At 36.8% G+C, this 27,024-nt stretch overlaps 1 protein-coding gene across 1 annotated transcript in view; it reads left to right on the forward strand.

Moving 5' to 3' along the window:
- BMAL2 (basic helix-loop-helix ARNT like 2) overlaps window positions 1-19,300 on the forward strand; it is a gene marked incomplete at its 3' end in the record, with an annotated part of 35,630 nt that extends 16,330 nt beyond the window's left edge. The window contains exons 6-17 of the mRNA XM_082009543.1: window positions 1,112-1,191; window positions 1,950-2,042; window positions 4,027-4,144; window positions 4,964-5,107; window positions 6,759-6,999; window positions 7,947-8,053; window positions 8,661-8,811; window positions 10,040-10,104; window positions 10,874-10,982; window positions 16,818-16,905; window positions 17,810-17,918; window positions 19,164-19,300. Of these exons, the coding sequence (XP_081865669.1) occupies window positions 1,112-1,191; window positions 1,950-2,042; window positions 4,027-4,144; window positions 4,964-5,107; window positions 6,759-6,999; window positions 7,947-8,053; window positions 8,661-8,811; window positions 10,040-10,104; window positions 10,874-10,982; window positions 16,818-16,905; window positions 17,810-17,918; window positions 19,164-19,300 (1,442 nt within the window). The remainder of the gene's footprint in view (window positions 1-1,111; window positions 1,192-1,949; window positions 2,043-4,026; window positions 4,145-4,963; window positions 5,108-6,758; window positions 7,000-7,946; window positions 8,054-8,660; window positions 8,812-10,039; window positions 10,105-10,873; window positions 10,983-16,817; window positions 16,906-17,809; window positions 17,919-19,163) is intronic.
- Between the last annotated feature and the right edge of the window lie 7,724 nt (window positions 19,301-27,024).

The following is a 27,024-nucleotide window of genomic DNA, read 5'->3' on the forward strand; positions in this document are numbered from 1 at the left end:
GATTTGGAGACTTTTTTTTTCCTCCCCACAATAACTTATATCCAAATATAAGTTGCATATTGCATGGTCTATCAGCAGCACACAAGAGTTCAGATTTTTTTGGCAGCACTGGTTCAGAGTAATAATTTGGTCAACTGTAAGCAAAGATCAAAGACTATCAACATTGCAAAAAAAATTGATTATGAATAAACATATCTTAGAAGAACCACATTAGTCTTAAGTCAAAGGAGTATAGGAAATGAATTATGCTACTGACTTGACAGTAATAGAATCATAGAATAATGCATGTTGGAAAGGATTTATAGAGGCCCATTGACCCAAGCAGGCTGAGAATTTTGCATAAAGAAATAATATGACAAATTAGCAGGGCAGTAATTGCACTTGCAGTTTAAGCAAGCATCTACAAGAAATCTTCAGGTACAACTTTTGTATTTTAACAATAGCATATGAAAACTGGACTCCATTCAGCACAGTTGTTATATGTACCTTCAGAACAAATGCTTTAATAAAATACAAGATCCTCTGGAATTATAGTGGATGCTGAAATTTGCTGGAAAGTTGAACTGCTGTTTACCTAAAAAAAAAAATCTAGGACAAGTTATAGAAATGCTTGTAATAGCTAAGAATTGTTTTAGAGTACTTGCCACGGGTGCTAGAACAGTAAATGTAGTGCATCAGTCTCGTTACATTTAGTGAGACATTCAATTTAATAACAATTGAGTGTTTTTTTGATTGTTGGATATGTAATACTAATGAAGCTTTATTCATGGCAATTGATAACATTCGAATTATTCAGACTCTGAAATAGGCCTGCAAAATGTTTCTAGCAAATTGAGTTCTCATAATACAATTTCTCTAGCAGTACATTAAAGATATACTGAACAGAAGTTTCCTTGTTTTATGCTAAATAAAGGGCAAGGAAAAACTGGTTGCGTGCCCATATTTATTACCAACATATGTTTATGAGTTTGGTTATTTTTAATATTTTTAGATTTTTTAATATTTTCTTATTCAGCTGTTGTGGTTGCAAGGAAAATTTATAAAATACAAAACAAGTATAACTCTGTTAAAAGTAAACTTTTTACATGATGTCTACAAACTTATTTTCTAGGTTCCACTAGCTCCTATACAGAAGTCCGATATAAACCTTCATTTCTAAAGGATGATGAGCTCCGACAGTTAATCCTTAGGGTAAGTGTAAGGAAATTCTCAGTTAAATGATGTCCTTACTAAAGCTTGCCATTAACTTGAGCTTTTAGCTGGAGAGTGCTTTTTTTCCCATCTTTTTCTTCAAGCAAGTGCTTTGGTATGCTTGTTAAGTACTGGTTTGTAAATGCTGTACGCTATACGGGCTTTCTCATAAAGGGGTACAGAAGGTGGTTTGTGAGCATGGCAGACAGCAGCCCTTGAAGGGATAATAAATCTGTATACCATCTGCATATTTAGTACATAAAATTTTTATGTTGATATTGAAATCTGCATGCAAGTATAGAGAATGGTTTTAATTATGCATAAATATACTTCCAATTGTTTGCTCTCCTTCATTTAAATTTTTAAAGATGTAATTTGAAAAAGATGCAGAAATAATACCTGAAAGAAAATCTTTCTTCTTGTTTTTGCACTTTGTCGTATACCCGCACCCCTTTACCCTTTCTCATGTGCAACTATTTTCTTTTTCCTTTGCTGCAATAACAGACTTTGCCAAGATCTGTAAGATGACTCCAAAGTTAAACTGTTTTGCAGCTGGCCACCTCTTTTCCCAAAGCTGTATTTAAGAAACTTTAGCTGTCAGTAGCCGAAGGCCTGATTTGGTCCTTGCAATCTTACTTTTTGGTGTGATTTATAACTTATTTAATTTAAAAAATCAGGTTTAAAAGTGTGCTTCCTTGCAGTCACCAGTATTCATTGTATATTGTATGTTTTTAAAGACAGTATCTTTATATTTTCAGGCTGCAGATGGATTCCTATTTGTGGTTGGATGCAATAGAGGAAAAATTCTGTTTGTCTCAGAATCAGTTTGCAAAATACTTAATTATGATCAGGTAGTTATAACTGAGTTTCTTCATTTGCTTTTACTTTGCATGTCCTTAGAAATTTTTACACTTTTCCATTTTATTGTATATTACTAAAAAACAGTCCTTGTGTATACTTTATTGGAATTTCTTTGATTTAACCTCCATCAGAGTAACACTGAATATCCTGGAACAAAATATTTGCTAGTACAGTCAGTGTTCCTGACCCGAGTAATAGCACCAGATTTCAATTGATCATCCCTTAAGAAAACTACTAGTCTGAGAGGACGGGATAATTTGAAGATGTCCTAATTTCAGTTTCTAAGAGATTTTCTTGTAAATGGTGAAGTGATTTTTTGGGGGGGGGTTTAGGCTGAAGAAAATTGGTAGTTCAGCAGTGGAAGTTAATTAAAGCTTTCCTTGGTAATGCCTTTATGCTTGGGTGCACTGCATAACACCTCATGCACAATAATTATCCATGTATATACTCTTAACTTGAAGGAAACTGATATAGCGTGAGTTAGATTAGCCTGTAGAACAAGAGAAATATAAGTACCTTCTATTAGTTGACATTTAACATCATGGACAATTACCACACATAATCAAGGCATGATAACTTGTTCGTGTATCTATGCCTTCTGTTCCAAAAACAGAGGCTAAACCAGTTAGTGCTTCCATCTGTCTACTCCTATAACTTTGAAACTGTGCTATGTTAGTTTTCTTCAAAATGGAGGGGTAACCAATCTGGACTCTGTTTTATAGATTTGGTTTTTTACTTTCTATTTTAAAAAAAACAAACAAACAACCCATATCTCTTTAAAGTGAAATGAATCATCTTATGGGAACAAGCATAAAGCAGATTTTCTTTTTTTTTTTTTTTTTTTTTGGATTTACTCAAGGACTAAAAAGTACATTTTGGAGTCTCTCATATCAGGCATACCTACTTCCAGACCCATAAGATCTTCGCTGTTCCAGTTAAAGAGGTTCGGAGAGCATGACTGACTTAACCCATTAATTTATTAGCTTATTTGGGAAACATTCTAGGTTATGAATCCCATCCTGCAGCCTGATCTGTTACACCTATATATTTTGACAAGGCTGCTATTAGCCTTTCTCGGTAGCACTCAGCATTTTCCCTTTGCGTTAGGGTTAGATGGAGACTGGGCAAATGAAAGAGGCTCTATGTTTATCCTGCCTTCTTAGAAGCTTTTCATTGAACCCATTTCTGACTCTGGCTTATTGGAAAAGTGCTCGCCTTTATGTATGCAGCAATCACATAGCAAGTGGTGTGGGTCCAAAATGAAAATTTGAATCTAGAATACTGCTTGGTAACACAACTCCTTTTTACCCATTGATTTGACCTGCTATGGTGAAGGTAAGCAAGCAAAAAACCCAAACTGGCCCACATCTGTGAGAATTCCTTCCTGTTTCAAAAGACAAGTAGTGCAGCAGACCAGTTACTTTAGATCAGCAGAGGTTGAACGGTTCTCAGCTAGAGAGATTCCTGTAAATATCCCCTACTAAGGAGTGCTGAAGTGAGCTGACCCCTGCTTCCAGGCAGCTCTTGCCTTGGTGGTGCCATTTTGTCCAACCAAATTACAGCTCAGTCATTAGGTAGCATGAATACTTTTTCCTATTGCCCTACCTTCTCCTCCAGCTAATCTGTGAGTTATTTTGTGTGTAACGTTTTTTGGCTAGGATCAGGAGTTCTATTATGTATCTAAATCAAACACTTGGTTTTACAGAACTGTTTTTTAATATCCACTAAATCTGCTATTTTGCAAAGGGGAAGTAACAAATTATGGTTTTACTATACTGTTTTTATAAAAATAATATTAAACAGTGGCAAATTAAATGTGGATCAAAATATTGTTTTTTGGAGTAACTGTGGTATTTCACTTTTTTAATGGTGTAGAAAGTTGTTTTTCTGAGAAGTAATCTGTATAGGGTCCTGTTCTAAAACAATGTGGTTCTTACATCTTTTGGGGTTTGGTATTTTGTTTTTTTTAAATAGGCCAGTTTAATTGGACAAAGTTTGTTTGATTACTTGCATCCAAAAGATGTTGCAAAAGTTAAGGAGCAACTTTCTTCTTCGGATATCTCTCCGAGGGAGAAGCTCGTAGATGGGAAAAGTAAGTCATATTTGAATGTGCTCAGATTTTTTTCAAGATATGTTAATAAATTTAGAGGTTATGCAGGACATATTCATGTGTTTGTATGTGCATGGATGTACAAACTCGAGGTATAATTTCTATTAACCAAATATATTTGAATGCTTATCTGCTGCTTAGAATGCACTTACAGTTTAAAAGCTAGCCCAGAAAACAATTTATTTTAGATAATAAGAATGACTGAAATTTGCATTGTTAAACATTTACCAAGATGTGGTCTGATGTTCTTCCTACCAGGCATACTACTTTTTTTTCTTGTATTTGATAGGTCTTGTCAATACAAAAGACCTGATGTAGTCGAACATGGGATAAAATACTTCAATATCAAGAATCACTGTCTTCTCTGAAAATGCTAAGTGTTGATCCTAATTTAACCAAATCTTACTACGTTTACAGTTATTTCTAATATGGAAAATGTTATGTACTGTGCAGCTAATCACTTATAGCTGGCTTTTATAAGCATCTTTTCAGTTCTTTCTTGTACCAAATAGAAGTTGAAAGTTTATAAAGCATATTTATTAAAATAACATTCAAAATATCAAGAAGGGTCTAAAAATAGTTTGGTAGTTCTTTTTAATTTTGGAATCCATATGACAGTCACATTTTCTTTTCCCTATTTAAGTTATTAGACTTTTTTCATTTTCAATTGTAAGGAAAAAATTTAGGTGACTAAAGAGTAAGGAGAATGTACTGGAAGCTAAAATGAAGACAAGGCCTTGTATTCTGAAGTTTTATTACTGGATTTTGGTTTTTTTAACTACTTTACTAAATTTTTGTAAGCTGGCTTGCAAGTACATACAGATTTTCAAGCTGGACCAGCTCGACTGAATTCTGGTGCTCGACGTTCCTTCTTCTGTCGGATAAAATGTAGTAGGACCACAGTCAAAGAAGAAAAGGAGTGCTTGCCCAACCCGAAGAAGAAAGGTATTCAAACAGTGTAGATGAAGTGGGGGCTTTCTGTCTTGAAACTTGGTATATTTAAGTTCCGAGTCAGTAGTGTGACCCTTGTAGTTATCACTGACTTCACAAAGTAGCTGTAGAGAAGTGTGAATATGTACTGGAGACACGTTTTGAAAAACAGTCTAATTGTACTCTTTCTCCTCCCTATTCACTCCTGGAAAAGAGGGAGGGAGGAACCTGAGTTACAGTGGCTGTTTAGGAGCACATGGTCTGTTGTAGTCAAGTTTTAGAAGTCTCAGGGAAATTTTTGAAAGCACTGGAGCAGATCAGAAGAATGAAACAAAATAACGTATGTCTTGAAGATAACTGAATAAGGCCTGCAAAATCTACTGTTTTGAAGGAAAAAAAGCAAGTAAACCAACTTTTTTTCTGATGTATTTTTTGTGTTGTATGTACTTAAAAAGTATGAATTTTCCTTTTTTTTGCTTTTAATAGTAGAGTTAATTTATCAGTGTAATTACATTCATAATTTTTCCAATAATTTTACTTTAGTTCATATTTTGGTATGCTTGCACAGCAGTATACTCTTGTCAACTTTTCAGTGAATGGATCTTTTTAAAATGTAATTTCCAGCTTTTATTTAATACCCTAGTATTGATTTATGCAAAGGTGTGCTGAAATTGTCTGGCCTTGAAAAAATCCTCCTACTTTTGTTTTTCAGATATGCCATACAATAATAAATTTTAAAATAGGTCTGTCATTGTAAGTAAATAGAATTCAGTCTCCCTTAATATGACAACTGACTTCTTAAGATAAGAATTTAACTTATATTGAGGCAAGTCACTTTGACAAGCTGAGAAACTGACAAAGTCACAGTGGGATAACTCAGTTTTTCACTTTACAGAGTTGTTTTATGTTTTCCATAGTTCATAGAGTTAATGCAGTCAAATCTATGTAAAGCATAATTTGTACAGAATACCAAAGTATTTCTGATATCTCTAATTTTTTGAAAGATAGTTACTGTAGGGCACATAGTGTCATGTTTACGCTTTGATGCATATGAAGGTGTTTGCATGTTAGATAGGCAGCAAAGAGTCCACCAGCCATAGCAATAAATGACAGTGTATGCTGTAATTTAAGACTTTTAAAATATTTTGTGTTCCCAGAAAATTGAAGAATTCAGAAGCCTGAGATAAATAGAAAATAAATTAGGTTGTTTTGGGTTGTTCTCTCAATGGATTCTTTTAGCAATTACAGTCAGTGTATGCTAAGATCACTGTGTTCACAAAAGGTAAATTGATTTGGAAGCTACAGAGTGCCTCTCTAGTTTATTTTAATTTGCAATGCATATGAAACTATATAAAGAGAAAGTGATCTGTGGGTTACCAGACTGTTGGTTTACTTTTTTTTTTCTGCGAGACTGTGTTTCAACTGCCAACAACTATAACTTATCTTCCTAAATCTTACATAGGGTTAGAAGCTCTCTCTCCAGGTAAGCCAAAATGTAGTAGTACAAAATTAATTTAAAAATACTCTGTAAAATTATCTATAGCCTTGTACAGTTGTAGGTAAGCATAAAATATAGTTGCTGGTCTCAATGTGAACAGAATAAAAAAAAGTAATTCAGTTTACTTTTTGAACCATAACTGCTGCTTATTTAATTTCTTTTTATTAGATCACAGAAAATACTGTACCATTCACTGTACTGGGTATATGAAGAACTGGCCTCCTAATGAGGTGGGAGTAGAAGAGGAAAATGATGTAGAAAAGGACAGTAGTAACTTTAACTGTCTTGTTGCAATTGGGAGGTTACACCCTTATATTGTTCCACAAAAAAGTGGAGAGATAAAAGTCAAAGCAACAGAATTTGTTACACGATTTGCCATGGATGGAAAATTTGTTTATGTAGATCAGCGGTAAGTGTTTTGTTCTTTAATGACGAGAAGATGAAAATGACACCACCAATTAAATTTTCTAATACTTTCTGTCAGAACTGTAATTTCTCAAGCAAGATAGAATTTCTAGGAGCTGTACACAGGAAGCAGCTCATTCTGAATCTATGAGTACTTGGGCTTTGTTTTTTTTGTCAAACATAAAACTTAATGTATAAAAGTAAGTATATTGTTCTACAGGAAAAGATGATCTAGCAAGATTAAAATATGTCGTAAAATGTGCTGATGTACTTATTTATTCATAAAGAAAAATCTCAAGTTAGAGCTTCATAGCTATGCATATGACTTAAGTAATAAACACTTAACCAAAAATTATTACTTCTTAAAATCTTACTATTTGGAACACATACATTATATCTAAATGAGGTACAAAATTATTTAATTAGAAGCGAAAGCTAAGTTCTTATTTTCTGAACTTTCTAAAACAGACTTTTATTTGTTTTATAGACTGAGTTAACACTTTGCATTTTGGATTTAGTTATTGTCACTGGAAGCTTTTTTTTGCTTTCAGTCATCTTGTCTTTCATCTAAAAGTGTCAGTTTAAACCTATTCCTTAAAGTGGCAGAGCAAAATTAAACTACTAAAATTTTTTGAATTACTCATTACGTGTGACCACCCTGATTGGCTAGTGGGAATACCTAATGATCATAAATATTTTGTGTGTACATGTGATTTGCATGTTTAAACACTCTTATTTTGTCTTTGAATTGCCATTCATTGCAAATGGAGAATTTGCAGTGAATAATATTTCCTGTTGTTTTAGTGCTATACTAATGCTATTTCTTTTTCCCAAACATGAACATAGGCATCTACTTCTTTAAATATTATTTTGTGCTTTATCTGATACTGAAGAAAAAAAAGCTTTGCAATTGTTTGTATCCATTGTAGTTCATGTTTTTATTTCTAACAGTGCAACAGCAATTTTAGGGTATCTGCCACAAGAGCTCCTAGGAACTTCTTGTTACGAGTACTGCCATCAAGATGATCACAGTCATCTAGCTGAAAAACATAAAGAAGGTACAAAATAATTGGTCCTCCCAGACTACATGTAACCACATGTAACTGCTGTGTGAAAACAGTACAAATCAAAAAATCAGAAGCTGAGAATTAATAAAATTATCTTAGCACTGTCCTTTTCTACGTCTGCATTAAGACATGCCCGCATAAAGCTTGTAATAAAAGCAGGGGGCAATTTCTGTTGTCTTGGACCTTGGTGCAGTGCTTTAATCACAAGGGAATAATGTTAATGCTTCTTTCACCCCCCTGCTTCAATTCTTTATAAGAATGAGGAAGGAGTCCTGAAGAGCAAATGTGCCTAATCATGTAATTAAAGACACCAAGTCCTGGTACCTTAAAGTACCAAGTCAGGAGTCTCCCTACTAGTGGTTTGCAGAAATTTAGTACTTGGGCTTTAATTTAAGATTAATAACGTTGCTGAAACTGTAGTTTGATTTTTAGTAGGGGTCCTGTCCTGTCAGTTGTTCTGGCATTAAATTTGTGTTTCTGGCCATCAAAACCATTTTGGTTTTATGATGCTATAAAACAGATTTTTTTTAAAATTTTTTTTTTACCTTTATCTTTGTAAGTATAAATATGGTGATTACAACTTTCCTTTCTTATCTAGTGTTGCAGAATAAAGAAAAAGTATTTACAAATTCCTACAAATTTAGAGCAAAAGATGGGACTTTTGTTACTTTAAAGAGTCAGTGGTTTAGTTTCATGAATCCGTGGACCAAAGAACTGGAGTACATTGTATCAAACAACACTGTGGTATTGTAAGTAAATCATGCTATGAATTCCCATGTTATTTTTTCTCTTAATTACAGTTAGCATTAACAGAAAGTGACCTGTTTAAGAAGCAAAACAAGAGTAGAAAATATCAACACAGCACAAAAAGTGGTTGAGTAACCTGGAAGAACTTTTTTTTTTTTGCATTTACTAGTTGTTTTTGTTTCAGGCTTAAGTCGTGGATTTAACTCTGAAAACTGTGCTATTTCCAGTAGAAAAAAAATTAGGTGAAAGTGTTTCTCATTGAAGGAAGAAAGGAAGGATCTTTTAAGAAAAGTAGATATGAACAAATGGAAATGTGAAGTTAGTTCTGCTTTTTCTTCTGAGCTTTGCAAGACTGCATATGTCAGTTGACCTAATTTTAAGTGCTGTCCTACCTAGCATGTGTCAGAATGTGGAGAAGTTCAATCAGTAGATCGTAGAAATGCAAGGTCAGACAAAAAGATACTCTCCAAACTGATTGCAAGGGAAGGCCCTGTGAGAAAGTTAATGTGTGTGTTTAATTCTTCGTTCTTTAGTTTTAATTCTTCTTTTTCATTCCCTGTGCCTTGCAATGGAGCTATAATTTGGATTGCTCCAGTGATACTGAGGATCATTGCCAATGACTGGGTTTTTGAGAGGGAGACAAAGGGGATTTTATTTCCATTAAATCAAGTTGTGAAGGGGGACTTCTACTCATTCTGTAGCTGGTTCCTGTCTTAAGTCAACATCACCCATGTATTTGCCCATGTTTTTTTTCCCTCAAGAAGACAGAGAAGAGCAGTTAAGACAGTCTATGCTGCCCAACAGCCACTTTTGCCTGCCCTAGAGATCTGAGCATCTACAGCTGTCTAGAGGAGGGAAGGTAGGCAGCTGCTGCTGGCAGGAGGTAGCCACTGACCAGTCCTTGTAGCAGTTGTTTCTCATTAGCTAATCTCCCTCCTAGGAGTAAAAATGGTAGCCTTGTTCTCTTGTCATGGAACACAGGCAGCTATATTTGCCTTTCTTCTTTATTTGGAGAATAAATAGGAATTAATATTTCACCCAGTGCTTCAGAAAACAGTACAAAGGATTGAACATTGAAACATGAGAGGAATATCTCTCTTTTTTTTTTTTACTAGTTTGAGGATCTTAGTTTTTACTCTATGTAAAGTCAAACATAAATATGCTGGGTTTTGCTTTTGAAAAAGTTGCTGATTTTGTTTGTTTGTTTGTTTTTATTTATTTAAATCTCAGAGGTCATAACGAGTCAGCTGAAGAACAGGTCCCTCACGGTTCCCAGCCTGCAGAAGGCAAGTGTTGTGTCTTACAGTTATCATAGGTGCATCTCCTGATCAATCATTACAATTTTAGATTTATTCAATCCAGGAATTTTTTTATTCTCGGTGGTTGTGCAAGGAAAGATTAATTTTTTTAAAGCTAATTATGGTGACAATTTCTAGTTATAGCATCCTAATTCATATCATTCACATAACTGATCAGAAGGGCTTATAACATGTTTTCCTTCTAGTAGCCTCTACTGTAGCTAGGATTTTGGTTGATAGTATATTATGCTTCTGTCACAGACCCTTTTTATATTTTGCCTGGTTTCCTGAAGAAATGCAATTGTACTATCTGAGTTTACCTTTAGAATGTAGGGTGATACTGATACAGATATATATTTTTGTTAATATTTTTCTGCCATGCATAGATTCTGATTTCTACAGAATTTTTTTTTTTTTTTGCTTTTTTCTTTTTAATAACTGATTTCAGTTTGTGGAAAAAAAAAGCGCAAGGTTTTTTTTCTCATGTGTTTTGCATTGTCTGTGAGAGGCTGGAGGTGGTAATGATTAAAGCTAATTTCATTACTGGAGATCAGCAATTTTCACAAATACATTATTCACTTATCTTTGTATTTCAAATGAGACTTAACACCCTCTCACATGAGTTAGTGTTTTAAGGAATTTAATTTCTGAAAATAAGAGATATAGAACAAAACCTGCTTTAAAATGAGTCCTTGAGATGATTGTTCCTTGCTGTGTAATGAAACTGCTACAAACTTAAGGTTTTATTTTGTTTTTTTAACTATAGATGCTGTAAAACAGTCTTTAGTAAGTGTACCTGGAATGTCCTCTGGAACAGTTCTTGGTGCTGGAAGTATAGGAACCGAAATTGCAAATGAAATACTAGAATTGCAAAGGTAATAAACACTTAACATCATACATTAGGCTTTTAAGTAAAGATAGAGAAGATTTATATGTGGGGGTTGTTCAAGTTTCATTTTTTATTGTGTTACATGTATAAATTATTTTTAGTTTCAGCAGTGGCATTATGAGATACTAATTATAACAATATTAGTTTCATGCATGACAGAACACGTCACTGCTGTTGATAAATAGTTTTGTTCTGGGCATGCAATTTCCTTTGTTAATGAAAGTATTAGTTAACTATACCTTCAAAAGTGTTACTCTGATGTAACTTCATAGTGTCACTCTGCTAGGAAAACTTTCTTTGAAACAGTCCCCAGTGGAGTGCTTTCATAGCCTGTCTTGTCCCTTTCCTGCTTATCCTGAATGTAGGCTAAAGTGATAGCACAATTCCTTCCCAGTGCCCAGCCATAGATTAAAAAAAAAACCCCTCACTGCATCATTCCAAATGGGAATCCTTACAACATTCAAATTGTTAATTAAAGATTGAGTATTTTAAAGCTAACTATTTTTAGCAGGTACACAGCATAGCCAAGGAATTTGAAAAGAAGAAACATAATTTTAATGTGAAGATGTCCTTATGTATTTTTTGTGTTGTGCACCCACAGTGGTGCCTGACTTGCTTACAGAGGGAGAGTTTTTTACTCTATGTCTGTTTGCACTGTTTCAGCGTTTGTTGTCTAAGAACTTCTTTTAAAAAGTCTCTCAGCCAGCTAATTCCAGGACTTCGGGATGCACATAAACAGAAAAAGTCTGTTTTCAGTCACCGTTCTTTCAGGAATTAAGGCTTCATCAGAAGGTCCAACCACTGCTGTTAAGGTCAAATTTAGGATAATAGTACTGTATCATCTCATCAGCACAGGACAAGTTATGTAAGAGTTAGCTTTGGATAATGAAGCCATCCCTCAGACTTTAGATCTTATACTTCCAGTTCAAGGTAAAAGCATGCCAAGAAATTTTTTATGTCTGCAGAGCAGTGTGTTCCAGGGTGCCACATAGTTCTTTCCACTGGCACTTTTGCAGCTGGACCTGAAAGAGTAGCAATATTAAATCTTCCAGGAAGAAGTATGCTAGTTTTGGCAACAATGGTAGAGGTATAAGGAATAGTTTCATATCATAGAATATCCTGAGTTGGAAAGGACCCATGGGGATCATCAAGTCCAAGTCCTGACTCTACATGGGGCAAGCTAAAAGTTAAACCATATACCTAAGCATGTTGTCCAAATGCTTCTTGAACAGCGACAGGCTTGGAGTCATGACCACTTCCCTGGGGAGCTCGTTCCAGTGCTTGACCATCCTCTCAGTGAAGATCTTTTTCCTAGTATCTTCCCCTGATACAGCTTCAAGCCGTTCCCCACGTCCTGTCTCTGGACACCAGGGAAAAGACATCTGCAACTCCCTCTCTGCTCTCCTTCATAAGGAAATTCTAGACAGCAATGAGGTCACCTGTCATTCTCCTCTAAGCTGAACAAACCTAGTATCACAGAATCACCGAATGGTAGGGGTTGGAAGGGACCTCTGGAGATCATCTGGTCCAACCCCCCTGCCAAAGCAGGATCACCTAGGGCAGGTTGCACAGGAATGTGTCCAGTCGGGTTTTGAAGGTGTCCAGAGGAGACTCCACAACCTCTCTGGGCAGCCTGTTCCAGTGCTCCGTCACCCTCACAGTGAAGAAGTTTTTCCTCTTGTTGAGGTGGAACTTCCTGTGCTGCAGTTTATGCCTATTGCCCCTCGTCCTGTCATGTCATATATTGTATCCTCAGCTGTTCCTCGTAAGTCATGCCCTGTAGTCCGTTCACCATCTTTCTTATATTTTATATCTTTCTTATATTGTGGAGTCCAAAACTGCACACAGTACTTGAGACGAGGTCACACCAATGCTGAGTCTAAGTGGGACCATTGCTGCTTTTGACCAGTTAGTTATACTGTGCTTAATGCACTCCAGGATACCATTGTCCCTCTTGGCCACCAGGGCACACGGTTGACTCACATTGAGCTTACCACCAACCAAACCCTCCAGATCTCTTTCTGCAAGGCTGTGCTCCAGTCTCTTGTCCTCCAATCTATACATACGTTAATATGCCATAGCATAGTCAGCTTCTGCTGTTTCAGTAGCAGTCTGACTCATCAGCCTGTCTGTGAGGATGTTATGGAAAACAGTATGAAAAGCTTTACTAAAGTCACAGTAAATAACATCTAATGCTATCTCCTCATCCACTGAGCTACTCACCTCCTTGTAGAAGGCTGTCATGTTGGTTAAGTGTGATTTCCCCTTCATAAATCCATGCTGAAGCCCAGGATTACATGTTATCTCTTTGCAATGTAGTTGTTTTCTCAGCTGTCTCTTCATCAGAAGACAGTATTTCATTTTCTGAAACAGTAAAATCCATGGTCAGAGCCTAAGAGTGTGATGAGTGACAGTGGTAGATGTTTCTTACTCTGTTTCCAGTGTTTTGGAATCACCTTCCAGCAACAAAGTCACACCCATTTACTAGAATAGTCAAATTGCCCAGGGAATCTTTCATTTTAAATGAAAGGAAAAAAAGAATAAACACTTTAATTGTGATGGGATGAAAATCTTGCTATTTCAAAAAAAAAAAAAATTACAATCCATCCCACAGCATGTTGGGAGATTGCTGGGATTATCCATCAAGAAGGAGGAAAAGCACTGGCAACAAAAAAAGGATTGATACCCTCAACAGCAAAGATGGGATGTTACATTTTGGTAATAGCATTGTTAATATCCTCTCATCAGTACCACCTATAGAGAGAAGGCGAGTCACTTTTTATTGTATCTTTCTGAAGACTAAAGTAAGTTGGTAAAAGTTCTCACCTGACAGTTAATATCCAGCCCTGACCCAAGAGCTTAATTTGACTCTTGTTCTAGACTGTTCAGTCAGCTCCATGTGATGTTCTTGATTGAGATCACCTGTCCTTTGCTGAAAATGCTCATCCATGTGAGCATACGTCTCATCAGCTTAAGGAAACCAGTTTATTAAGTAAATGAGTAATAAATTTTCTGGATGATGAAAGAACGAATGCGTTCCTAGGAAAGTTTTCTTCAAAGCTACCCCTTGAAAGCTCAGGTATTTTAAGTTTTTAAGAACCACAAGCAATGCTCTTTCTCTTCATATTGCTACAGAGGCAACAATTTCAGGAGCAGTAGCTTCCTAAGCAACAGAGGGAAATTTTGTGAGCTTTGTATGAAGATCAAACCAAACCATTACTCCTCTTCTGTGACAGTTCAGCAGATCACAAGAGAGCAAAGTCTATCTGTTTTAAATCTTAGGAAGCAGAAGAATCATTACAGACAGAATTGTGGAATTTGGAGAAGAGATTATAGTACTGAATTAATCTCCCCAATTTAGGGGAAATTTTTTGTGAGTGGGGTAATTTTTTTTTTAGTCCGCTTAAATGGAATTCAGCTGTGCAGTTGAGGCATATGTAACTGAGGCCTCTTTAGGGATATTTCAGAGGAATATTTATTATTTCATATCCTTCCTGATCCCAAAAGAAGAATGGATTTTTCTCATCCACTACAGACCTTACAGAAATTGAGCTTATTTATCAAGAAGTTCAGCTTCCATAGTATTAACACTGGCATAATTTTCTTTCTGTCTGCCTATCATAAGCTTGAAGCTCATGTGCATACCTCCCTGTCAGAGATTCATTTTGTAGATGTCTTGATTTCAGCATATAAGCAAAGCATGGCTTTACTCCTTTATGGAGCAGCAGTTTAAGACAGCAGGGTGTTTAGCCCTGCTAAATCAGCCCTGTCTGATTTACCAAAACACCTTTTCAGGAGGATCTTGATAGTTCAGACTTGCCTCCAATTTAAAAAGTGAGGCTGCTAGGCAAAACAAAAACCTGCAAGTTCTGTATTCGAAGAACTACTTTCCAGGACAAACATTTCTGAAAGTGCTGGCAGTGAGGAGCACACACCTCAAGAAGCTGCATCAGGTACTCCTGTTCTTCAAGTCATTGATTGAACTTGGTGTTTTTCCCAGTTATGTTCACATCTTGAGCACTGGTTAGTAAATGAAACAATGTTATGTTGCTTTCTTTGGAGACAGTCATCTTATTGTCAACTAATAGACTGAATGTCACAAGATTTTGAAAGGAGAAATGTTTTGCTTGCCAGCTTCATCAGCCACAGTTATCTGAGCCATTTTAGTCTTGTGCAGGTGTGTTTGTTTCAGTGATCTTAGTTGTCCGTGGAGACTGGAAATTGAGAAATAAACTTGTGTTGAAACTAATAGCCCAAGAAGTCGCTGTGCAGGTGAAAGAAAAGGTTAAGAGCAACGTCATGCAGAATAAGGAAAACTCTGTGTCCAAAGGAAGGACAGTCCTGAAAAGAAGCCAGCTATGGAAGGGAGCAATTGCACTGTGCAGCTGGGATCTCTGGCATCATATTCATCTATTCAACTGTACCTCGGGGGAAAGTAAACTGGTTTTTATGTCTATAAGAGGAAGAGGCATTCACAAATACAATTGGCCACCGAAGGCCTTATCAGTAACAACTGAATCTTTCTGGAGATGTCTGGATGTAGTTACTTGCACCCAGATGTAGTTCACTTTTCCAGAAACATTGCTGAGAGCAATGCTGTATTTCTTGCCAGCCAAAGAGTAGAACTTCATGCTATTTCTTCATTTTCCTTTTGTATGAAATCAGGTTACTATCTTGCATACACTGAAGCAATCAAATTAGACAGAAAAGTGACCAACAGAGGCTAAAACCAGCTGGTTTTCATCAAATACTTTTGTGACTACAAACATAATCCAGTAGGATGACTGCATTTACTACCTGAATGTGCTATCTGCATTTTTTTAATATCAGTAAGACACAGATAGTTCTCAAGCTGTGCATCAGGCATCACCAAGTATTTTTAAAAATTTCAGGACTATGCCTACAGTTCTATTTACAAACATATCTGAATTGAGTTAGCATCTGGTAAATGATCATTTCAGTCACAGCAATGCTATAAATCTATTCAATCTGGAGTTTCAGTCCCAGCTTTTAGAGATGGCAGTACTGCTTATCAAATGGCTCATTGGATGTTGGAATGTAGGGAACTAACAAATATTCCACACAGATAACTCTAGTTATTTAAGATAGGCTGTTTGTTCACCCATTTTCTATCTTTACTCCAATCCTTTATCACATTTTGGATCTGAGGAAGTGATGGAAACGGAAGCATCCAGAGTGCCCCAATTTTTCTATAGTCTTGTGCTTTGGGAGTCAGGAAGAACAGAGGGGAGATGAGAGCAAGCTGTCCAAAGGGCTCTGGTATGATGTTTTCACTGTTAGTTTTATATCTGGCATTTTTGGTGAGGGAGGATGAGCAGTATCTCAAAGAATTCTGGTATCAAACAAGCAGTCTTTACCTTTAGTTGGCATTTTATGAAAATATGGAAAGACAGGTATAACAAAGTAATAGTAGAGGGAGCATTAGAAGGATGTGTTGTTTTCCCTCCACCCTTTAGTAGAACTTCCTTATGTTGTCTGTATTTTGTATGTATTTGAAATGTACCTATTTGTCCCAGTGTGCATAATTCTGAAACCTGTTGCTCTTTGATCTGTCAGTGCTGGTGATTCGACAGAAAAATAAAAGTGTGCTTGAGTAATTATGACCCATGGCCTTTATTGATCCCTTCTGCTTTTTGTGTTATCAAAACTTGGAGCAGGAGAATTTAAGACGACGTTATCTCAGATTAGCTGGCTTGTGTTTCATTACTGGGGAGGTCTGGCGGGTTCTGCAACGCATAGGCTATTTTTCAGTTTATGATGAATGTGACTTGGTAAATCAACTGAACACATACAATTTTAGGTTGCATTCTTCACCATCTGGGGAGCTAAGTCCATCACATCTCTTGAGAAAGTCACCTTCTCCAGCTTTAACTGTAAACTGCAGCAATGTGAGTATGTCACTGCCTGCAAAACTCTAATAGTAAAAAGTTAATGTCAGGTAGCTCAGAGCCTATGTTTGAACCAAATTACCCTGACTTGGGGTTTTGTGAGAGAATGTGTAAGGTATTGCCAACTACCTGGCAGCTGTGAAAGTCTTTTGAGATATGTGACAGCAGCAGAAGCTCCAACCTCATTTATTGGGACATCAATTCAACCTTACGGGGCTATCCCCGAGGCTGAGAGGACTGCAGTCTCCACTCAGTTATTAGGATCTCTGCTGAAGTTCTGTAAATACACTAAATATGAGTGTGATTCATGTGATGAGGACTCTCATATGTTGACATCTCATGAGGACTCATGTTATGAGTGCAAAAAGTAATTTAAAACTACTTAGATTTTTGTCATGATGGTAACAAGATGCAAAATAATAGAAAAGGTACAAGTTTATAATTCATGTAGTTTAATGCATGAAGCCATACCATGGGAGGTATGAGGGTCTTTTTTTTTTTTTTAATCTTTTGGCTAGACCGTGTTGACATTGACAAACATGATGTCACTGGGAATTTGTAGTTTATGGTACTAGACATGGAAAGTATATACCAGTACAATTTGTTGTGCTGGATTTATTTGCTGAATAGCAAATTAGACACTCAATAAAGCAGATGCCATCACTGTGAAGTACTTTTGACAGATGTGTAAGTAACACCTTTTATTTAAGCCAAATCCAGTGCTATATGAACTTCCAAAAAAATTATTTTTAAATGCAGTAGATCTGCCTGTTGATGCATATTTTTCATTTACTCTATTTAGTTCTTAATACTTTGACAGCAATTTATAATGTTTCTGCAATGTAATCATTGTGACTAAATTTAGGATTTAATTCTCTCCCTTTTACTACTTCTTTCCTTCCAGGTGCCAAATAAAGAGTTGATTCAGTTATGTCCTTCAGAAAGAGAAGTTTTAGAGACTTCAGAACAAAACCAGGGTGCTATTCCATTTCCCAATAATGAACCTCTCCTCAGTAAGATTTATTTCTCTTGTGGATATTTTGGGGGTTGCAGGGAAAGATATTTCTGATAAATGGTGTAATTTTTGAGTGCACCACTTTACAACCATGTATAAATTGTAAAGAGATTTGTCTGTCTGTCTGAAGATGAAACAACTCTTAAAATGATGTGGTATCACTGGAAGGCAAACAGCAAAATTTGATCAGTGATGGAATCTCATGACAAAATAACATCCTGTAACAGAAGTTTACTATTGCATTCTTGCATGCCACAGTTTTAATTAGGCACTTTTAGTTCTCTCTCCAGAAGAGCAAGATGGGTAAGGAAAAGAATTTCAGTGCAATGTAAGGGAACTGGTTGTAATTTGTGAACTATTGTCCTTTTAGCACTTCATCTCTTTCCTAACTGCAAACTAGGAGTAGGCAATATAAAGGGCTAGACAAAATGTTTCAGAAAGAAATTTTTTTTTTTCTTTCCCCTCCTTCAGGCATGCACTAAGGCAGCAGTTTGTCTGGATATTGGATTCCCTGACCCTGTAAGAGGAGAATGCCGTTGTATTGTTTTTGATGTAAAAGGCAAAGTGCTATAAAAGCAATGTTTACGCTTATCCTGTATTTCAGCTCTCAGAAACTTTTCAGTCTCCCTCTTTCATTTCAGTTATTAGAGTTTGCTTTATTTATTTATTTATGTAGCTCTCTTCCAGTTTAGCTGTGAGACCTTTACATAAAATACCCAACCCAAAGTGGGGGAAAAAAGCTAATCCTCAAATAAGGATTTGGAAAAAAAAAAAAATTAAAAACCCAAGAACATTTATCCAAGATAGGCAAGGAAACATTTTTCATTGATACTTGAGCTAAAGCATTTTACCTTACTGTTGTTAAAGGCAAGGGCGTATAGCATTGATTTCTAGAGCTACTGACTCGTAAGGTTTCAGGAGTTCATCCGACATAGTACATCAGATGAGAAATCAGGTACATGATTGTGTTTCCCACTTCAAGTGGCATAAAGTAGAAAGCAGTTTTCTACTTCAGTGACATGAAGTTCAAATTTTATTAGCTAGCAGTTGGAGGTAGTCCAATGGATTGGCAAGACTTAAATCTCCTCAAATCAAGTTATGTATGTCCTTGTAACTTTTTTTAACATGTAAACGTTTGCCTTGACTTCAAAGGAAGGTGCTGTTTAAAAACAAATATGCATTGAAAGTTACCATATTCTTCATGCTTTTTACTGCGTATGTTAATGTTTTAATGATTTTATAGGTGGTAATTCTCAGCTGGACTTTGATGCAATATGTGAAAATGATGACACTGCCATGACGGCTCTTATGAATTACTTGGAGGCTGATGGAGGACTTGGGGATCCAGCTGAACTCAATGATATACAATGGGCTCTCTAGTTTTGCTTTTTCAAAACAAGAAGGAATGTAAAATCCATAATGCGCAACAACCGTACATCCTCAGTACTGTATTATAATTTTTTAATGTTTCATTTGAATTCATACTTACTGTCTATATATTTTTAAAGACTGAAACCTTGTTGAGAGAGACAGTTTCTGCTGCATCTATGAAAAAATGCAATATTTTTTTCATGATGAGGAAACCTTGAAATTTTAATATTGAACCATCTTAACTGGAATGCTTAAAACACATTACTGTATTTTTGCTAAGAAGCTTTAACCAAAAGGTACTGTACAATGTACAGGAATATTTTTTCTTAGTTTTAATACATAAACTTTTATTTATTGGTTTTGTTTCAAATGGTAGAATATTGATTATCCATGTTACTTTCTGTAGAACCTACTGTACTTACACAGTTTAAAAATATTTGTAACTATTAAATTTTATTGAAATGATGATTTGCACACACTACAGTTGTAAAATAAGGTATTGTAATTCTCAAATGATGCAGTTTGTGATTCCTTGCCCTTTTCAGAAGTGTAGTTTTTGTAGGAAAAAATGAAAATAAAGCATAAAGTTCTGGGAGCAAGGATTTTAATTAGATCATCATAACGATCAGAAGAGAATGTTTTGAGAAAAATAGTCACTTCCCCTGTACACAGACATGATAAGGGTATAAGAAAAGAGCAACAAAATCTTAATTACTGTTTTGTGTTATTTGTAATGTATTATTAGAGGGGCAGTGCATAGAACCTAAGAAAAGTAATGCTATAACTGTAATAAAGCACTTGGGTGTCCTCACTTAGAGAAGTTTGGGCAGATTATCTTGGTTCTGCAGTGAGGCTAGCACTGTCTATTAGTGGAAAAAACCTTAAAATTCTGTAGTATCTTTTATAGTTTCTATGTTTTTGGAGAGATTAGGGTGATTTTCTACTGCTTGAGTCTGTGACTTTTTAAAATATTTGTGCAACATAGTGCTGTCTGTAAGTAAATGCTATATAGGATGGTCTTCTTTTGGGGGACAGCTTTTGCAAGAATTGTATCGCTGTTACAGCAAATTACTCAAGAACGTGGCACTTAATAGGTTGTATAAGAACAATATAGCATTAATATATGAAGTGGATCTTTTTATCTCTGGTATTAAAGATTTAGACAAATTTTTGCATTGATTATCAAAACATAATTTTTCTCCTTTTTTTTAATTCGGGTAATGAAAGGGAAGCGTTTGAAGATATGATCCATGTGCATGTTTTTAATACAGATATTTAATCAAAGGCACCACAAAAGCACTATTGCATTTGTTTTAATGCTAAAGGTGAGTGATAGGTGGCCAGTTTCAGATCTTTGTACGAAGGCTGAAGTGTGTAAACAAAAAGATGTAGCCACTAGATGTCACGCTTCTGCTGTTGGATAACTACCCTTTCCTGAACGAATACATAATTTTGTCATGCACTGACTTCCTATGCTTTGACAGAGCAGCTTTATATCTTATAGATATGAATCGTTTTGCAAATGATGACTTTTTTGGTGACATCTTGTCCAGGTTTTCCTAGAACGGCTTGTTGGATTGATTTTTTTCTTTTTAAAGTCTATAAATTTTTTGCATTAACTTGCATGTGATTTCCGGCATTCAAATATTTTTTTACAGACATGGGGCCAAAATTATCTCTAGTTTTATTAGAATAAACTTTTCTGTTTCTTCACAGAAAATGAATTTTGGGCTATATCATGGAGCAAAATGAAAAAAATAAACAGGTACTTTCTAAGAATCGATAGAATTCTATTTGTATAAATGAAACTTGAGAATTTGAATTTTTGCCATTGTAAAACGTATTTTCTTTTTTGTATTTTATTCTAGAAATAAGTTCTAAATAAAGCAAGAAATACTGTAGCTAACACAGACGAGTAAATAAATAACTTTCAATTATACAGACTTTCCTCAACATACTTTCTTTAACTGGATTAGTTTCAAAATGGTGCAGATGTTGTTACTGAAAGAGCATGTTAATTCTTTCATAAGATTTATATAACTGTCTAGAGTCAAACCACTATTTTTGGATGCTTCGTGGATTTCCCTAAAAAATAAAAACAAAAATGTAACTTTGAGTCTCTTGCAGTCATTGATCAATATTGTGGCTCTCACGTAATTTATTACATTCTCCCTTTACTATTTGTGAATTTTTCTGGTTTAATACAGTCTTGCAAGAAAGTGTCACTTGTAAATATGATGAAATTAATACATACTTTTTAATACAGTTGAGATAAGTGCTTATTTGTCTTCATATAACAATACAATTCTAGCAGGATATGGACAAGGTTTTTTTTCTTGGCATGGTGCAGGTTATCAGAGGATGTGTTTAAATAGGGTCAATAAAATGTTATTTTGATGCACGGCTGTTAGTCCCCTGACAATTCTACCTAATATTGAATTTAAATATGAAGTACTTAAGCTTTCAGATCCCAGGGTCATTCCCTAAAAACATAAACGGGGAGATGGAACTAATGTGGTTTTTGGTAGCTCAAGATGATATTCCCTAGCCAGGGTAACTTTTGTAATCCAAACTAACATGCATTTTCTAGGTACTAAAAACCCCTGATGTTGCAGCTTAATTGGGCCATCTCTGGAAAGGAGAGTGCCTTGTGGGCTGTACCTGAAAAAGCCTGTTTGATCAGAAACAAGCAGAGTACACGGATACAATTCCTACAGAGTCTTGCCACGGGTAGGTATGGTAAGTGATAAAAGCAGGTGTCAACAGGCTCTTAAAAGCTGCCTTAGTTATCGAGGTCGTACTTGGAGATGGGTCAACTAATTTGTTACTGCAGGCACAAACGGAGTTAAAGGTAAGAAAGTCTTGACGGGAGAGGAGTTCTGATATAAGCAGCAGCTTATTTGGGAAACCAGTTACTGTGTTGACAGGAAAACGTGAGAGAATTCTTTTCAGAATTAGGAGAAGAGAGTAAGAATGTGGTAGAGACAAATACCATCTGGGTATTGGTGGAATGAGAAAGTGATCTGTCTGGGTGGAGAGTAGTAGTTGGCTATCACCTGCCTGGGTTAGGTCAGAGGTAGACTGCAGCAAGGCCTGGATTGCCATGTGGCACACAGGAATAAAACAGTGCTTCAGAATACCATCATGTCTTACAGTAGTGAATCACGAAGATGGCAATTTATTAAACCTTAACTTTTGCATTTCCTGTAAGATATGACAGTTGTTGTTGTTGTGGGGGTAAGGGGGAGCCCTTCTGTGCTCTTTTGGGTATAATCGCTTCTTGGGATTCCGCTGGAGTGTTTAGTCAAGTACAGTGCAATTGCATGGGTCTAGAGCAGAGCTTCAGTCCATGTCTCTTTCCTGTGGTGCATTGTAGTTGTGGACTACTTTGTGGATCTTATGCTTTTTTTAGAGTATTGGAAAATCTGGCTTACTCACAAGCACAACAAGCTACAATTACTGATTTCAGTGGTTGCTGACAGTAGTGTGTTCCTGTTCATGATCTGAACGGAAATGAAGAATTTATTCTTGCATAAGTGGTGCTGCTTCTCCCGAGGCCCTGACTTCTGGCCTCTTTCACTTAGTCTTCTGCTTCCTTTTTGTAGGTTAACATAAATCATGTACATTCATAAAATGTCCTGGATTTTCAGGAAGTAATCATCAGCTGGAAAGCTTTGTGCCATTTAGGACTTCTCTGAAGATGATAATTTTATTTCCCATCCCAGATGAGAATTATTTTGTTCTGTACAAATCTAGAGGTGAAGAGAATACTTGGGGTTTTAGGTTCTCGCAGGTTAAAAGATGTAAAACCGTATTTCAGAGCAGCAGAATTAGGCGATGCAGGAAAAAGGCAAGTGGAGTGGTGAATGAGCTGCTGAAATACAGCTTCGGCTGCTGTGGCACATTCTGTGGGTACTTCATTTCTAGAAGGTTCATTTAGATTCCCTTTAACTGTGACAGATGGCTGTCATGACTAATTTTCTGGGTTGTTCCTGGCTTAATTGTTTTCAGAGACTTCATATCTTCCTGGTGAGGAAAAGACAGAATTCCTGAGACAGGACAAAAATTCTCATGTCCCTTGGAAACAGACAGTTCTACTGGTGCAGATCCTGTCTCTATAGTTGCTCTTATTCAAGATCCTGTGGAACAGCTGCCAAACTATAGCAGCCTACTACATTTTAATTTTTTTTTTTAATTTAAAAAAATTAAGGGCCCTGAGAACTATGCATATTATGTGTCAGCTTCTGTGAAGTGCTTTTGTTAAATGGGAGAGAAAAGGGAATAAAGTGCCTCAGAACTTAATGCCTCATTAATTAAAGGATATGTTCACATATATGGGCAGTTACTATACATAACTTCTTATCCTTCAGTTATTTTCCTGTCAAAACCTCTAGAAATAAACATATAATCTTTGGAAATCATAAAAAGTTTTGTGGGAAAGTTCTTACTTGTTGTTGTTGTTGCTGTCACAATGCTGGCCCTATCTGGGTGGTAAAAGTTTTCTTCCCCAGCATTTGCAGATGCCAAGTATACATGACCTGACATCAATAATCTGTCCTACAAAAGTCGGGGGACTCTGGCACAACAGAGAGAAAATATCAGTGTGTTTCTAGAAGGGACTGGAAAGTGAGCAGCCAAACTTTGAACAATACAATATCTCAGGTAATAGGCAATGCTTTTAAACAGCAGATCTGACTTCAAAGATTGCTTCATTCATAAATCTTACAGATAGGGCTGTATCATAGAGAAGACAATACTACTGGGGCTTTAGTATTTAGACAAAATAATTTAAGTTAATAAAAATTCTTTGATAGGAGTGGTTCCATCCTTGGACTTCATCTTGTCAAAATAGGATGATAAGCAAATTGGTTTCTAACCCTTATAGTTTATATACATTTCGCTTGTCAGGTCTTTAAGAATACTTCCCCCCCCCCCCCCCGGACAAATATAGTTGCAGTATCAGGTAATGTTTTTGTTACCATTAAAGAGACGGTAAATCTCTTAAAAAAAACAAACAAAAAAACCCCCATCACCACCACCAAACAAAACCCAAACAAAACCACCAAAACAAAAAAAAACCCTAGCCAGGTGAACTTAGAATTGTTTCAGCAAGATACAGTCAGCTGCTCAACACTTGCTCTGAAGAGCTCCAGGCTGGTTGCCCTTCATTCTACGTGGAACGTAAGAGCAGCTACGGTGTTTGAGACTGCTCATTCTGCTGCGGGCCACGATGGATGTGAGCCGACTCCTAAAGACAGTTAAGCTGCTTCAATTGCTTTCAGCTCAAGGGGGGATTTCCTGACCTTGATTTGGTTTGTCCATTTGGTAAACCCTGAAGGATGTCTATTCCGAGCGTGTCTGTTTAACCGCCCCTCCACTGAGCCCATGGAAGCTATTTGTATCTGCAGACTCCTTTAACGGGGAGTGCCACCGGCCTCCTCCCTATTGCAGGAAGAGCCACTTTTCTCTGTTCTGGCTCCTGCTGGCTTCATCTGCAGATTACGATTTCATTTGTGGATCGCTGCTTCTGGTACTGGAAGAGACAACAGTCAGTTGTTTCTTACCTTCTGCCTCTATGCTACTCGAGACTTCTTAGGTTTTTATGACAGTCTCCTGTTACGAATCCCCAGCTTTAAAACTTTTTAAATCGTACAGTTCTTCAGAGCTGTCTTGTTCATGGTTTATTACAGTAATTTACAGCATGCTCCTAGAAAGTCTTTTCCAAAAAAACCCCATGTATTTAGTTTCCTGTGGTATGTTTTAACTCCTGGGGGCATTTTGTATCCAAGTTCTGTAAGGAACTTCAAGTTCCCAGCACAAAAACATGTGTTGTGTATCTCAGAAATCAGAGGTCATTATTCCAGAGTTCTTACAGTTGCTTTGGTAGAAAGCCATGGGAAATGCTCCAATGTTGCGGGAGTTTGCAGATAAACAGAAAGATCAAATGGAATGAAACTCCAGATACAGTTGCAGGAAAAATACACATTTTTCGCACACACCAAAAAAAGAACAGGCAGGACAACTACTTATATAAATAACCTAAAATGCAATTCTGTACCATGCTACAAGCAAGATGCTTGTGTGAGTGGGGCGGTGGCGTGGTGCTCCGTCCATTCCTTTCTGATAAAACAAAGAGGGCTGGATTGTTTGTTCTTCTCTATCTCCATCTTTGCCATATTTAAACCAAGTATTTACTGATTCTGGTAGGCTTGCTTATCATGATCGCTTTAATGGTGTTTCAGATTTGGTGATAAGCATAAGGGTTAGTAACTTCAAAAATGGTTTAAAATGGTTTAAAAATGGCTAAAAGAGGATTACTGATAGCAGTCGAAGGGGAAAATATTTTCAAGTGGATTATTTTCCTGCTTAGGCTAGTAGGCAACTGCTGCCTTTTCAGGCAGTAACTGAATAATCAAACCCATTTCAAAATTGTTGATTTTAGGTTTCTATGGATTATCTAAACAGAATTTTAAACTCCACCTCAATCTGGAAGGAGTTGGGCACAGTGCTGAGTGGAACTTGCACTGCTGGAACAGTTTGAATTAGTAAACATGATCCTTTTTAGCAGGACTGCACGTTACCATTTCTAACTCCTTATTTTGCTCCTTTCAGCCTAGTTTTGGTACCTTGCTTTAATCAAGCTGATCCATTAAGATACAGTATTAGGGAATAAGGCTTTCAAAATTTGGATTTGAGACATTTGCAGTCTTGATGACTGTCCACTCAAATATAGAGTCAAAGTTTTTTAGGTATTTTTGGAACAAGACATTTGAAAGATGTGACTTGCTATTAAATAACCCTTCAAATAGCTGTATAGAATCACAGAATCATTAAGGTTGGAAAAGACCTCCAAGATCATGAAGTCCAACCAACCACCAAACCAACACCACCACCCGCACTAAATCATGTCCCAAAGTGCCACATCTACATGTTTTTTGAACACTTCCAGTGATCGTGACTCCACCATCTCCCTGGGCAGCCTGTTCCAATGTTTGACAGCTCTCTTGGTGAAGAAATTTTTCCTAATATCCCAACTAAACCTCCCCTGGTGCAACTTGAGGCCATTTCCTCTCCTCCTATCACTAGTTACTTGGGAGAAGAGACCAACACCCACCTCACCACAACCCCCTTTCAGGTAGTTGTAGGGAGCAATAAGGTCTCCCCTCAGCCTCCTCTTCTCCAGACTGAACAATACCAGTTCCCTCAGCCGCTCCCCGTAAGACTTGTGCTCCAGACTCCTCACCAGTTTCATTGCCCTTCTCTGGACACATTCAAGCACCTCAGCATCCTTCTTGTAGTGAGGGGCCCAAAACTGAACACAGTACTCAAGGTGCAGCCTCACCAGTGCCGAGTACAGGGACACCATCACTTCCCTGCTCCTGCTGGCCACACTATTTCTGATACAGGCCAGGATGCTGTTGGCCGCCTTGGCCAACCTGGGCACACTGCCGGCTCATGCTCAGCCGGCTGTCAACCAGCACCCCCAGGTCCTTTTCTGCCAGGCAGCTCTCCAGCCACTCCTTCCCAAGCCTGTAGCGTTGCATGGGGTTGTTGTGGCCAAAGTGCAGCACCCAGCACTTGGCCTTATTAAACCTCATACAGTTGACCTTGGCCCATCAATCCAGCCTGTCCAGATCCCTCTGCAGAGCCCTCCTCCCCTCCAGCAGATCAACACTCCCACCGAACTTGGTGTCATCTGCCAACTTACTGAGGGAGCACTCGATCCCCTCATC

The sequence above is a fragment of the Phaethon aethereus genome (assembly GCF_964289735.1).
Source record: "Phaethon aethereus genome assembly, chromosome: 1".
NCBI lineage: Eukaryota > Metazoa > Chordata > Aves > Phaethontiformes > Phaethontidae > Phaethon > Phaethon aethereus.